The 14,460-nt window shown below is 38.9% G+C and overlaps 1 protein-coding gene across 3 annotated transcripts in view; it reads left to right on the plus strand.

The window, feature by feature from the left end:
- The first annotated feature begins 28 nt into the window (after nucleotides 1-28).
- The window catches only part of ORC3 (origin recognition complex subunit 3), a 65,941-nt gene continuing 51,509 nt past the window's right edge, over nucleotides 29-14,460 (plus strand). Inside the window, exons 1-4 of one of the 3 annotated variants that reach the window (XM_088138290.1) lie at nucleotides 29-251; nucleotides 4,754-4,805; nucleotides 7,696-7,793; nucleotides 11,942-12,086. In XM_088138290.1, coding sequence (XP_087994416.1) covers nucleotides 228-251; nucleotides 4,754-4,805; nucleotides 7,696-7,793; nucleotides 11,942-12,086 — 319 coding nt within the window. In that variant the 5' untranslated portion in view covers nucleotides 29-227. The remainder of the gene's footprint in view (nucleotides 252-4,753; nucleotides 4,806-7,695; nucleotides 7,794-11,941; nucleotides 12,087-14,460) is intronic. The other 2 variants (XM_088138273.1, XM_088138280.1) reach the window with 2 other exon arrangements.

Consider the following 14,460-nt stretch of genomic DNA (forward strand, 5'->3'; position numbering starts at 1 on the left):
GGTAACGGGGGAGGGCGTGGAACTCCTCTCAGAAAGAGAGCACGCAAGTGGTGGGAGCAAAGTGGCCTAGACCGTATCGTCCTCAGGGCGGGAAAGAAAACGGTTGCACGCTCTCGATTCCGGAAGTGCGCGTGCGTTCGCTGGGGACGGGATAGGGGTCCCTCTGGAAGTCCATCCACGAATGTCGGAGGGTTAGTTTGGCGCCGGAGGAGGCTTGAGCCTTCGCTATGAGCACGTGCTCGGTTTCCAAGGTGAGTCAGAAGGAGGGGGAGTGGATTCAATCTCCTCCGTGGAGGGATCGAACGGACACCCCACTTTTGAATCGGTCGCGTTGCCACTTCGGAGTGTCTGTGAGGAAGTCCGTTAGCGATACCGGTGGTCGCCTAGCAATGCCCGTCCCTCTTCAGGCATGCGCATATGGGGTCGCTGAGGCTGTGGCCTCTTGGCTTTCCCACTAAGTGTGTTGTGTGGCGCAGCGGCAGCAGCGTCTCGTGTCTTTCCGTTCTTTCCCGTTCCACCGTAGGGCGGATGGAAGACTGGGAAAAAAAGGTGGTCAGCACGAAATGAAGAACCCAAGTGAAGGAAAGCAAAGCGAGGAGTCTGGAAAGAGATTTAATTATGGGATGTGGTCATGAATAAGACATCATCGTTTTCACCAGGTCAAGTCCCCCAGACTGCGTTATTCATAACCCCCCTGTCGTCCCATCGGCGTTCCATGTTTAATAGGCAGAATAGTGGAAAGGGGCAGGTTTTACGCCAGATAGAGTAGCACTGATAGGAAGTTTCCACTCATTCATTAATTAACGGACAAACCTTGCTATGGCTAACCTTGCAAGCTAAGCAGGTTGGGACCTGGTTAATACTTTATGGGATGTGAATAGGAAATCCCAGGGTGGTAGGCTACACTGGGAAATAAAGAAAACATCCCAGCAGAAGGCAAACCACTTAAATCTGTCTGACTGTCCGTCCATCCATCCATCCATCTAGGAAAGCTACACAGGCAGCTCTATGATGTTACCAGGCTAGTACTGTAGAAAGAATTATACTTCACCCACTCTTAATACTTCCCTCCTAGACAGCTGACTACACAGTCTCTCTAGAGCAGGCTCCCCAAATATTTGTGGCTGGTGGGTTTGGCTAAGATTTGGGGAACTTGTTTTGTGCTCTTGGAAAACTCACAAAATGAGTGCCTTAGAAGTCATAACAATTGCAGACACTGATCTATGAGAATTCTGGTTGTCACCAGTTGTAGCCTTCCCCTTCCTACAAAACTGTTGCTTTTCCATTGTCCTTTTTCTGGGAAGTTGGGCATATTTCCAGATTAAACACTAGGTTGCAATTGATCATTGTTTTTATTTTCTAATAAAACTTTTGGGGCCCAGGGGAAAGAGCAGAAGCAAAGATGAGGGTGGTGCTGTGCTATTTGCAGATATCCCCTTCCCATTTGTTTTTGTTACTTTTGTTTGTTTGTTTATTTTCCTTGAGCAAAGAACCTGTTGGGCCCCATGGGACGAATTGCAGGTACATTGGCACCCTGAGTCACCAGTTTGGGAGCAAAAACTAGAGGATCTAGAGAGCTATCCCCACTTGTTCAACATGGGAACGGGCTGATCATTTGAATAGGGAGGAAAGCAGGAATTTATATTCCTCTCCCAAATGCTATCCTAACCCTTTCCGGCCATCTCTTCTAGAGATCATCCCAGTGTCTTCCCAAGCCAATCTGCAGCCCTTGGTCTGAATCCAATACAGGTAATCCTCAGGTTAGATTTTTCTGCTAACAGAACTGTGACTGTTCACAGTTAGAATGGTGCTGAAAAAATGGACTTAAAACTTGTCCTTGTTCTGGCTGTAGCAGCACCCCCACAGTCACATGATCAAAATGCGGGCTGGCCTGCATTTAGACCATCCGCCCCACCCCCTGCTGCCACCCCCCAGCTGATTGTCTTGTTTGCCTGCCTCCCCTGTGCTGGACTGTGTTGACATCCCAGCCACACACAGGGAAGACACGTCAGAAATTGCCCTGGCTGGCAGTGGCACGTGGCATGGAGGACTCATGGCCCTGGCTCCTTCTCTTTCCTTCCTGGCAGGGTGGCGGCATCCATCTTTGCTTCCTAGAGCCCACCTGCAGTATCCCCTCACCTGTAGCTCTCACCCACCAGCCTGTTTGCCTGGGACTCCCACCTCTTCCCATGTTGCGGTCACATGTCCTCACTTAATGACTTCATCACTTAGTGATGGTAATTTCAGTGCTAATTGTGGACCTGTGGACTACCGGTATAACTTGTCATAGGACTGTTTTAGTTGGTTGCTGCAGCTGCAGTATGCTAAAACTTCCAGTACTTCTCCGTATTTGTAACCGGAGTCTTTGCTCCCCAATCAGTTCACAAAGCTGTGTCCATGATCCTATCACTAATCCAAAATATTATGAATGTGATGCAGTCACAAGGCTGACTGATTAGGATGACCAATAACAATATATTTCCAAGATTAGGTCTAGTCTGAGGATAGACCAGTTGATCTTGAAATCACCCTCCCCTCTCCATGACAGTGATTTGCGCAGGTTCAAAAGCTATTTTTTCTCCCAGTTTTTGATACGGTTGTTGCAGTATTGCAGGTCTCAGCACACTGATGCTTCAGTGCAACAAGAATAAAATTTTGATTGATAACTAGGGTGGGTTGGAGCTATCATTCAACTTTGGGTAAATGACTATCTTGATTTATTCTGATATGCTGTATAATTTGGGGTTTGTATAGGCATAGAATATAATTCTATATAAGTTTTTGGCCTGAGCCAGCAGATCTCTTCTTATGCTGGTATGACTCATCACGTTTAAAACACGCTGTGATAATAGATATACAGTACTTGCTGAGTACTAAAAATTCAGCATTACGTAGGAAAAGCCCATTTTCTAGCTATTGCATATTTTGTTGTTTGATATGTAGAATGTTATCTGGTTGTTACCAGTGGCATGTTCCGGCCCTCTGGACTCAGATCCATGCCCTGGGCAGCAGACCCACAGAGGCCCTGGCTTTTGGCTGCTGCTTCTTAATGCCAGGTCAGTCAATAACAAGGCCCCCCTTATACGTGAGCTGATCACTGAGGAGTGGGCAGACCTGGTGTACATCGCTGAGACCTGGCTGGGCCCTGGCGGGGTGTGTGTGCCCCTTTTGGAAATGTGCCTGGCTAGATTCACAGTGCGGTACCAACTGGACCCCAGGGCAGAGGAAGAGGGTAGCAGTTGTCATCTGGGAGTCTCTGTCAGCCTTCAGGGGCGCTGCTCCACAGGTGGCTGGTTGTGAGACCCTGTTCCTGGAGTTGGGCTCATGAAAATAGTTGGGATTGTTGTTGCTGTATGAGCCTCCCTGCTGCATAGCAACCTCCTTGCCTGAGCTGCTGGAGGCCATCTCGGAGGTGGTGGTGGAATTCGCCAGACTTATGGTGTCTCAGAAGTGGCTTGTGTTTTAATTAATTAATATTTAATTAAATAAAGTGTTTTAATTAATTAATATTGATTTTATTTTAATTAATATTTATTCTGTTTTTACTGTAAACTGCCCAGTGTCTCTCTGCAGTGAGATGGGCGGTGACAAATTTGAAATATAAAATAAACAAATAAATAAATATTATCATGTTACTAAGAGCAGCTTTTCAAACAACACTTTTGTCACAGAGAAGTTCCCCTGAAAGTAAATCTATATCGGTTGTAGTTTCTTGTGAATAGATAAATATATATGAGAGTACGCACAGAATGTATGAAATAACCATGTCATATTTAAAGGTTTTGTGTAGAAAATATCTAGCCATTAAAAAGCCAGTAAATAAGAACAAACACTTGGTGTTTTGTTTAGCTGTACACATTTTTGAAAATTTTGCTCAATTTTTTGAAACTATGGACATTGTAACATTATCTTGTGTAAAAATATATAATTTTATGTATGCTGTATTTGAAATTTTTCTTCATCATAGAAAAATACATATTTTAAAATACATATTTTGAAGTAAAATATGTTGAAAAGTATTTTTCCTACCATGAAATTTTTTTAAAAAAAATTCCTTTGTGAGGCAGTGGCAATTGCAGATATTCACTTCCTTGTAGAAGTGAATGTAACTTATTTGTTAGTCCACTTAATCATTCTCTTGTTCACTTTAGAATAAAACTCTGATTGTTCTTTGTTGAGACATTAAGGAATATATGCAGAATAAAACATAATTATCTTCCTTTGATGCCAGCCCCAAGAGAGTCCACATGGAATTCACATGCTTGTTTTTAAGGTGGACTGATTCAGTTTGTGAGCATGAAACTGAGCAAACTCAGGGAGGCAGTGAAGGACAGGAAGGCCTGGCGCAATATGGTTCATGGGGTCACGAAGAGTCGGACACGACTTAACGACTAAACAACAACGATTCAGTTTGTCCTTTCTTTTTATACACACGCATACATATGACTTTTTACATATAGTTTGGAGTAGCATGTTCACTTCTACTTACTTTACTGAAAACTCTTCACAGTTAAAAATAACTATTTAAATAAAGTGTAGTATTTCTAGTTTTTCAAGTTGCAAAGAAGTGAAGTATGGAGGAGAAAATGGTAAGGAAAGAAATATAAGATTAAGTAAGTATCTCATGTGTGTTTGAATTATATGTCATTTCTATCCATTTAAAATTAGGACAAAATGTTTAATAGAATCAATATTTCTCTCTCTCTCTCTCTCTCTCCCCCCCCCCTTCCCTCCCTCCCTCCTTATTCTTTAGGGCTGCTTTGTATTCAAGCCAAATTCTAACAAGAGGAAAAGGTCTTCAGCAGGTTAGTGTGCAATAGGTACTGTAAATTGTCATTAATTAGTAACTTAATATACTCTAAACTGAGGTTATGGAATGATGTCATCTTTATTTCCCTCTCTTTTCTAGACAAATGTGTGTTGTAGATAGTGTAATATCTTCACATAACTAAAAAGTCTATGATGTTTGGTGTTGTTTTAAAGTAATAGGTCATAATATAAAGATCTACAATGCCATATTTATCAGTTAATTTTTTCCAGTTTTGGTGTAATGCTGAATATTGGATATCTTCTAGCTTCACATTATACATTATAGATTCCTATGTATGTTGGACTGTTACAAATTGAAATGATTTCAATAAATAGTGTACATAAATTTATATAAAGAAGTAAAAGGGATATAAACCAACTTTCTGTTTGATACATCTTTGTATATTTCCTAAACAATGATATAGATCTTCCCACTAAACAGTATTCATTTACAATTAAATCAGTGTTTACACTATTTTGTAGCTTAAGTCTCTTTCTTGCATTGCATTTATTTTACAGGGTTTTTTTTTTTTTGCATTCTTTGAAATCCATTTTTCTACTTCTACTTTAGTAATTTCATTTTGAGACTTACTGTACTTAAGTTGAAATTGTTTAATATTAACCTAGTTATTTTTCAGATAAGCTTAATATTCTTTTTTAAAACACTGGATCTCATTTGTCCTGCTCTTCTGGAAGTCTTCAGTATGTTTAAAAATGGGGATAGTAGAAATCAGTCATTTTTTGCAAACCTTTCTCTCAAGCCAAATAAGAAAAATACAATGTATTTTGCAGGTTTCTTTTTAGTAAAGACTTCCATACTAGTTCAGGTCTGGATGTTGACGAGATGAAGTGACAGAGGTGACATCTTGCAATGTGTCTTGTGATTCTTTTGAGCTTGTGGAACTTGAGAAAATGGATGCTGTCTTCTGCAGCATGAGCACAAGTTAACCAAATACGATCCAAAGGACCATGATGGAATGTCGGTTTGACTCAGAGAAAGGGGAGGGGAATGTTGAGCCATTACAGAAAAGACGTCTGAGTCCTGGGGAAGTAGAAAGCATGAGAAATAAATTCAAAACAACCCTGCCTTGAGTTTGTTAGATATAAATTGAAATAGAAAGAGTATTTTATGGGCTTTCAAAATTCTGTTACCTAATTACCTCATTAAAGTACATTCCAAGATTGTAGCTCCTCTTGTTTCCTTATCTTGAATAGTTGACAAGGACTGACTGACTTCCAAACATGTTTTCTGAAGCTTGTGATGGCTTTCAGGAGTTTGTGTGTGAGTGCATCTGTGGATGTGGACAGATGCATGTTGACAAGCTAGTAAGGAGTGGGAATGAATAACATGAAAGACTGCCCAGAGTCAATATGACTGGGGAGTTTACAAATAGATATAAAGAAAATAAATACATTTTTGTAGATTTATATTTTTCCATCATTACATAGGCTGTCTCATCTATAAATCTTTATGGGAAACTGTATGCCCAGCTCTCTTTTCCTTATCAGAGCCTAGTAGGAAGCCATGCTGGTGAGACTGGGGATTTGTGTATCAGCTGAAATAGTTTTTTAAATTGTTCTTGTGTTTAACACATGACCCTTGATTTGGGAAATTAATAGCCCTAAGCTGAAAAGAAAATAAAAGCCATTTTTAAAAAAAGTGCATCAGAAGTACAGGATGGGTAGGGGCTTGTAAAGCAAGAGCCTTTCCTGCTTTACTGGGCAGCCTCCATATTCCCTGTGGTTCAGATTTTGACAGATTTGATCCAGCCATCTGTCAAAACTTGCCTCCTCTCCCAACCCTACCCTGTAGGGAAACTAGTGATTGGTGGATTCCTTTGTTGGGGAAAAATCAAAGGCTTTCCCAAAAGTCTTTGGAATTAAACATGGGAAGATAGGAATACTCACCAGCTTCATCACTGAGGCAGAAGAGGGCCAGCAATGAGAACAGCACTAATTTTGCTGGCATTCCTTGTGGATTAGGGGAAAGCATATTGACATAGCCATGAGGAAGAGCTCCAAGAATTTGGCAAAGGACATTTCGTTGCTATTCCTTGTTCAGTTTCTGAAAGGAGAGTAGGGGAATGTCTGTGTCTAAACATATAATGAAACAGTGTAACATTCCAAGAAATCATTTCAAGATGTGAGGGGCTTCCCACTGTGTACTGGAATAATGTGCATAAAAATCAGTCTTGCTTATATATTCTGAGTATGGCGTGCTATTCTGTTCACCACTTGCATTGAAACAATGAAGATAAAGGCAACATCCAATTGCAGACAGAACCTGCTCATAACGCCTGGATTCCATATGGATCCTCAACTGTGAAGAGCTGCTGGGTACCTGGAGAAGTGACGTCTGCTAGAGGAGTTCTATAATACAAGTAAAAATGGGACAGCACTAAATACTCAGATCCTTTTACAAAAGGCAAAGTAGTATAGGATCTCTGAATATGAGTGGAGGCTTGGAAATAGAATGGAAGAACCACAGAAACGTTTTTCTGGAGCTAAGTGAATGTTGAAGAATCAATTTCCTGTAACAAAGTGAAAGTTATACGACTGGTTTGAGGGAAAAGATACCATTTTAACAAGATAATGAAACACAAATTAGGGATTCTGCTTAGAGGAAAAAAAAGGGAAGGGTCATTTGTATAAATACAAATGAGGCTACAGATATGTTACATTTTAGACAACTGTTTTATTTCATCTTGAGCTTTTTTTCCCCTAGCTATAGGTTTGAGTGTGTTTACCTTCCACTCTCAAATGAAAAGAAATAAATCCCAATATTTTTTCAGTGCTCTCTTGAAGTTTTCAAGGTTTCTTTGAGAGGAACTCTTAATTTATAAATACTGAGAATGAATGTCATCTTTTTCTGTCTTGTTTTTCTAGCTGACTATTTCAGTAAAGGAAATGATGACTTGGATAATAGTGAGCTACGGCTTGATACTTGTCTGTTGTTATGGAAACAAATTAAATATGAAACAGAGGTGAGTATTGTTGCTTTTAATGTTAACTGGGAGATAGATTTTATGTCTGTTAAAGGAGTCTCAGTAGAATCTTCCAAATAAACAAATAATATCAGCTATTTTAAAGTGTTGAACACAGTAAATGAAGTAACAAAATTTGGAGCGGTTTTTTGGAGCAGAACTATAACTCCATACAGGCAGTACAAGCAAGTGTAGAATTCAACATGCAAGCAGCAGGGAGCAGCCTCTTTCTTTTGTAAGGCATACTGTTCTATCAGTGAAGAGCTGGTGGTCACGAATGCAGTGTGAATGTTTACAGGAAAGAAGCATTTGGAAACAGAGCTGTGAATCTGAACTCAGGATTTGAGATCACATTGAAATTTTGCATGTACAGTGCATTCGGAAAGTATTCAGATCCCCTTCACTTTTTTCAATTTTGTTATGTTGCAGCCTGATGCTACAATCGTTCAAATTCATTTTTTTCTCATTAATCTACACTCAGTACCCCATAATGACAAAGTGAAAACAGAATTTTAGAAATGTCTGTAAATTTATTAAAAAGGAAAAACTGAAATATCACATTGGCATAAGTATTCGGACCCTTTACTCAGTACTTTGTTGAAGCATATTTGGCAGCAATTACAGCCTTGAGTCTTTTTTGGTATGACGCGACAAGCTTTGCATACCTGGATTGGGGGATTTTCTGCCATTCTTCTTTACAAATCTTCTCAAACTCAATCAGGTTGGATGGGGACTGTTGGTGGACAGCCATTTTCAGGTCTCTCCAGTGATGTTCAATAGGGTTCAAGTCAGGGCTCTGGCTGGGCCACTCTAGGACATTCACATTAGTTGTCCCTAAGCCATTCCTATGTTGTCTTGGCTGTGTGCTTAGGATTATTGTCATGTTGGAAGGCGAACCTTCGGCCCAGTCTGAGGTCCTGAGCGCTGTGGAACAGGTTTTCATTGAGGATATCTCTGTCCTTTGCTCCATTCAGCTTTCCCTCAACCCTGACCAGTCTCCCAGTCCCTGCTGCTGAAAAACACTCCCACAGCATAATGCTGCCACCACCATGCTTTACTGTTGGGATGGTATCGGGCAGGTGATGAGAGGTGCCTGGTTTCCTCCAGACATAGCATTTAGAATTGAGGCCAAACAGTTCAATCTTGGTTTCATCAGACCAGAGAATCTTGTTCCTCATAGTCTGAGAGTCCTTCAGGTGCTTTTTTTGCAAGCTCTAAGTGGGCTTTCATGTGTTTTGCACTGAGGAGAGGCTTCCATCTAGCCACTGCCAGAAAGCCCAGATTGGTGGAGGGTTGCAGTGATGGTTGTTCTTGGTCACCTCTCTTACTATGGCTCTTCTCCCCCGACTCATCAGTTTGGCCAGGCGACCAGCTCTTGGAAGAGTCCTGGTTGTGCCAAACTTCTTCCATTTGAGAATTATGGAGGCCACTGTGCTCTTGGGAACCTTCAGTGCAGCAGAAATGTTTTTGTAGCCTTCCCCAGATCTGTGCCTAGCAATAATCCTGTCTCTGAGCTCTGCAAGCAGTTCCTTTGACCTCATGGCTTTTGCTCTGACACAGTATGCACTGTCAGCTGTGAGGCCTTCTATAGAGAGGTGTGTGCCTTTCCAAATCATGTCCAATCAATTTAATTTACCACACGTGGACTCTAATCAAGGCATAGAAACAGCTCAGCAATGATCAAGAGAAATGGAAGGCACCTGAGCTAAATCTCAAGTGTTGTTGCAAAGGGTCTGAATACTTATGCCAATGTGATATTTCAGTTTTACAGACAGTTCTAAAATTTTGTTTTCACTTTGTCATTATGGGGTACTGAGTGTAGATGAATGAGAAAAAAAATGAACTTGAACGATTGTAGTATCAGGCTGCAACATAACAAAATTGAAAAAAGTGAAGGGGGTCTGAATACTTTCCGAATGTACTGTATATGGAGAGGCTTCATCACTGCAAATAGTTCTGTTATACATACAGGCAACTGGCTGTTTGTTGTTAGCACTGTACTACTTAGAGAGGGAGGAAACACTCACCACTGTTGACATAGGAATTCTGTACTTCTTTGTATGAACTGAATGAGTTTTCTGTCTTAACCTCTTTCAGTGAATAATGCATGCTGCTATAAGGGATGGATATCTTTCTACAGTTACAGGTTGTATCCAAACTCTCTGAATGGAAGGAACCAGGATGCTTTCTGCTAGAAAAGGGAGAAGGGGGGATATCCTTCTCTAGCTCCCCTTTCCTCTTGCATCCCCCAGTACATTCTGTTCTGAAGGCTTCTTCAACCTCTTGAGCAATGTGAGAAGGGTCATTAAGGCTGCAGGAGAAAGCGTGAATTATAGAAAGTGATTACTCTGTTCTCTTTCCTTTATCACTAGTGAAACCTGATTATTCTAAATATGGATTCAGATGTATGAGTTCTTAAGAACATGCTTATGCAACAATGCAGCTAATTAGAATATAGTTTCTTAGATAAACATTTAATTTTTTTCCTGATGGAGAATGAGTGAGTCTCCTCGCTGTACTCAGTGGTTGCAGTTATGCAGAGGGAAATAGTGAACTGGAAACTGTTTAGTAATATCTGTACATGTGGCATAAATTATTTGGGAATAAATCTAGCTGCATCAATAAATATAAATATTTTCTTACTGCAGGGTAATGCAGTTATGCATAAAGTGTTTCTGCATAAACACTATGCAGAAATGCATATATGCCTATGCAGAAATTTCTGCATAAATATCTGTAAGATAGATATGGAGTGATGGAGTAATAAGTTAATACATTTTGTCAATATGGGACAAAATATTCTTAGCATTTCATAAGTTCCTTTGCAGACTAACAGTATATAATTCGACCGGAATTGTGGATTCTTTGTCCTTCTAGCAGAAAACCTAGGTTTAGTAAGAGTAGCCCAAGATGTATAAAATGCTGTCATACAATGTTTGAATATTCTGCCAAAACATAAACCTAGTGTTCAATTTACTATAAAAAAGGCTGACATATTTCCCAAAGCTTTAGGTTTTCTGGTGTCTTGAGATCTCTAAAACAGAGTAAAACTGAGTAGATTAAAAGTTTTTCTCCTTTCTACTGATGTTCTACAAAAACAGAATAAAATCTGCTGCTAATGAAAGCTATGTACTTTAAATACATTTCAGTATTTACCCCCAAATTCTCATTGTTGAAACCAGGAATTTAATGATTTATTGCAACTAAATAACCCAATATGAATCAGTTCCCTGAATAGTCCATATAATTTCTAAAGGTAATAATGACTAACTTTTTTGAGTAACTGCTGCTCCTGATCATGATAACTAATAAGCACCTATGCACTGGGGAAGTGCATCGTCTGTTCAATCTTCCTGATTTCAGAAACTTCTAAGATTCCCTTAAGAATATGTTCTTATACTTTTCTGGGCATGTAGCTATGAGAGGTTAGCTATAAAGTTAGTATAAAGTTAAAATATTTTGGTTGTTATTCCTGGTTATAATGACTCATCTATACCCAGAGGCTTGAGATTGTCTTTTGTGGATAATTGCTTGGTGATGTAGCGTCATCTTATCATAATTGAATTTCCGTTCCAAGTTGTTTCAAATTCTTGGTATATGTTTTGTTCTGCCTCTAGCTTATGGCAGGCAGAAAATGATTCATTAGGTGAATAAAATGAAATATTTTCCATGATTTTGCTAGATGCTTTAATCAGAGCTTGAATTTATAGTTACTGTACTGTTTTAATAAGTGTAATTAGAGACCTGAATAAAACATTCTGACAGAAAAAATAAATTTGTGGAAAAGTACACTTAGGAACGACAGAGCAAGTTTTGAACAGTCAGCAAGTTTTTCATAACAAGGTTATATGTTCAAATGCTGCTCAGTAAGATATAATAATGAAATGGCTGGAGATATAGAGACGTATAATGGAATCCATTTTACATCCTTAGCTTAAGATGCAAAAGCAAAATCTGTCTTGTTCTCTATAAAACAAATGTCAGACAAACTTAATGCATTATGTATATTATACATTATATATCTAAGTATGTAATAACTTCAGTTAATGTTTTGGAGCTATTTAAAAAAATACTAAGGGCAATTATATATTTCCATTCTCGTGTCTGGCTGAAAGATCTGAGGCGCTTTTTTTTTTTTTTTTTAACAGCAACTACAAGAGGACTTGAATAAAAACCTATTTGATAACCTCATAAGATTTTTGAGACAGTCTCATTTAAACTTCAAGGAAAAGAAAACAGAATGGGCTTGTCGGATGAAGTCTAGTGAAATTCCTACTGCAGCTGTTGTCCTAGGTAGTGCTTTTTCTGGTATTTTGATTTATTTAGTAATAAACAGTGTTATTTTAGAATTATTTAAAAAAAGAAATGGAACATTTTATGATAGCCATTGTAAACAGAATCATGCAGATAAAAAGTGATGAATAATTAGTGTGTCATTTATGAATGGCAGTAAGTGACAATCTGGTTTGTTTGGTTTTGTCATAGCACGGTGTTTAATAATTGAAAATAAATGTTTCTGATAACTGTTTGTTTAGATGTCACATTTATATAGCTGCCCATCTCACACAAAGTGACTCTGGGCGGCATACAACAGTCAAAATAACAAATGGATAAAAACAACCATTATAAAAAGAAAAAGTTATTATTAAAATAAAAACATCACAAATTTGTAAAGTTTTAGATTTTAAAATATACAAACCCCACGGAGAGAGCAGAATATTAATTACAGTGGAGCCATCTAAGAATGTCTCTGGTTCCCAAAGACCCCCAGGCCTGATGACACAACCAGGTCTTGAGGGACTTCCTAAACAACAGTAGGGAAGAACCAGGTCTTGAGGACTTCCTAAACAACAGCAGGGAAGGGGCGAGCCTAACTTCAGGAGGGAGAATGTTCCACAAGGAGAGAGCCCGCCTCCTGGGACCCACCAAATGCAAGTCTCTGGCTGATGGAACATGTAGCATATCTTCCTTGCCAGATCTAATGGGACAGGTTGATGTAACTGAGGAGAGGTGGTCCCTCAAATAACCCATGCCGGTTTTAAAGGTCAAAACCAGCACCTTGAATTGAACCCGGAAGCAAACCGGCAGTCAATGCAACTCGCAAAGCAGACGTATAATATGAGCTCTTCTAGGAGCACACTGTTGATCAGTCCTGCACATTGGCTTGGAAGAATTTGAGCCCATCCCTCCTTACAGAACAACTTCAGCTCAGGGATGTTAGTGGGCTTTCTCACATGAACTGCCCCCTTCAGGTCCTTCCACAACATTTCTACAGGACTAAGGTCAGGACTTTGACTTGGCCATTCCAAAACATGAACTTTTTTCTACTTTAACCATTCTTTGTCATACAACTTGTATGTTTTGAGTCATCTTGCTGCATGACCTATTTTCTCGAGCTTCAGTTCACGGACAGATATCTTGACATTTTCCTTTTACGTATATTATTGAAGATTTTAATTGCAGTAATAAAAACTAATACAAACTAAACTCAGAGAAAGAAAGGAAAGGAAAAAGAGAGAGTAAAAATTGCAAAGAAGGAAAAAGAAAAAAGAAGGAAAGAGTGGGATAAAGAAAAAGAAAAGAAATATATAAGGAAGTGACTTCCAATCTTCATCACAAGTATAAACAAATTTGATAGCTCTTCACCTCCAGAAGGTTACAAACAGATATCTCTTCTTCCCATAACCCATCCCTTATCTATAAGCAAATCCATAAGATCTCAACTTTTCTATCCTGGTGTCAAAAAAAGTCCATAAAGGGTTGCCAGAACTTTATAAAAACTTATTTTAACCTTGATCAAATAAACCAACTTTATATTCCTTCTTTTACTTCTGAAAAGCTTAATCTTTAATTCATTCAAATATTGTCATAGGATTTGATCTCTCTTCAATTCTTCCGTCGCAAAGGCTTCTGCGAGGCTTTAACAAGCCTCTTTTGTAAATCTAATAACCTGGGCATTGCCCAGGTCATTCTCTTGGTTTATCATTTGTATTTCCCTTTTAAATTTTAAAACTTCAACTAGCTTCTTTTGTATATCCAGTAAAGAATACTGATCTGGGTCATTCACTTGGCCTGTATTTCCATTTTAAATGCCTTCTCTGACTTGTAATCCACACTTCTTTTTTAATCCAGTATTTCTGATTCTACTATTTCTGCATCAAGCAAGATTTGTTTCCAATCTGTCATTCCTTCATTAACGTATTTTAAATGTAGTCTGCCCATAGAAGCAGACCATTATTGATATTGTTGATATTGTGGCTACTAATTTCTGGACCCATTCTTCAAAGATCTCCTTTAGTATTTTAAATTTTATAGTGTCTTGTGTCATTTTGTAAATCCTAATACTGATCAAAACCAAAAGCAGATTAACACTTTTTTTTCTTTTTATCTGGAATCTTTAGTCCCCTCTAGTGTCCAATTTAAATCATAAAGTCTCTAATCTCTGTTATGACTTACAGTAGACAAAATAATTTTGGTTCCCATGAAGAGCTGTTTATTTTATATAGTTAGTTCCAAAATCTTATAGAAAAAGTTCCAGTATTCCAAATTTGTCTTGATCCTTAATTTGTTTATAACTGTCTTAGTTCAAAATATTTAGCTTTTTGCAGACTTCTGGAGAACCAAAAACACTAACTGTGTAGCCCTTTCTGTGTTGTGACGATTAAAC

Source organism: Python bivittatus, unplaced genomic scaffold (genome assembly GCF_059951505.1).
Source record: "Python bivittatus isolate LINGU-HERP-01145 unplaced genomic scaffold, Pbiv_v1 ctg000020_np1212, whole genome shotgun sequence".
Taxonomy (NCBI): domain Eukaryota; kingdom Metazoa; phylum Chordata; class Lepidosauria; order Squamata; family Pythonidae; genus Python; species Python bivittatus.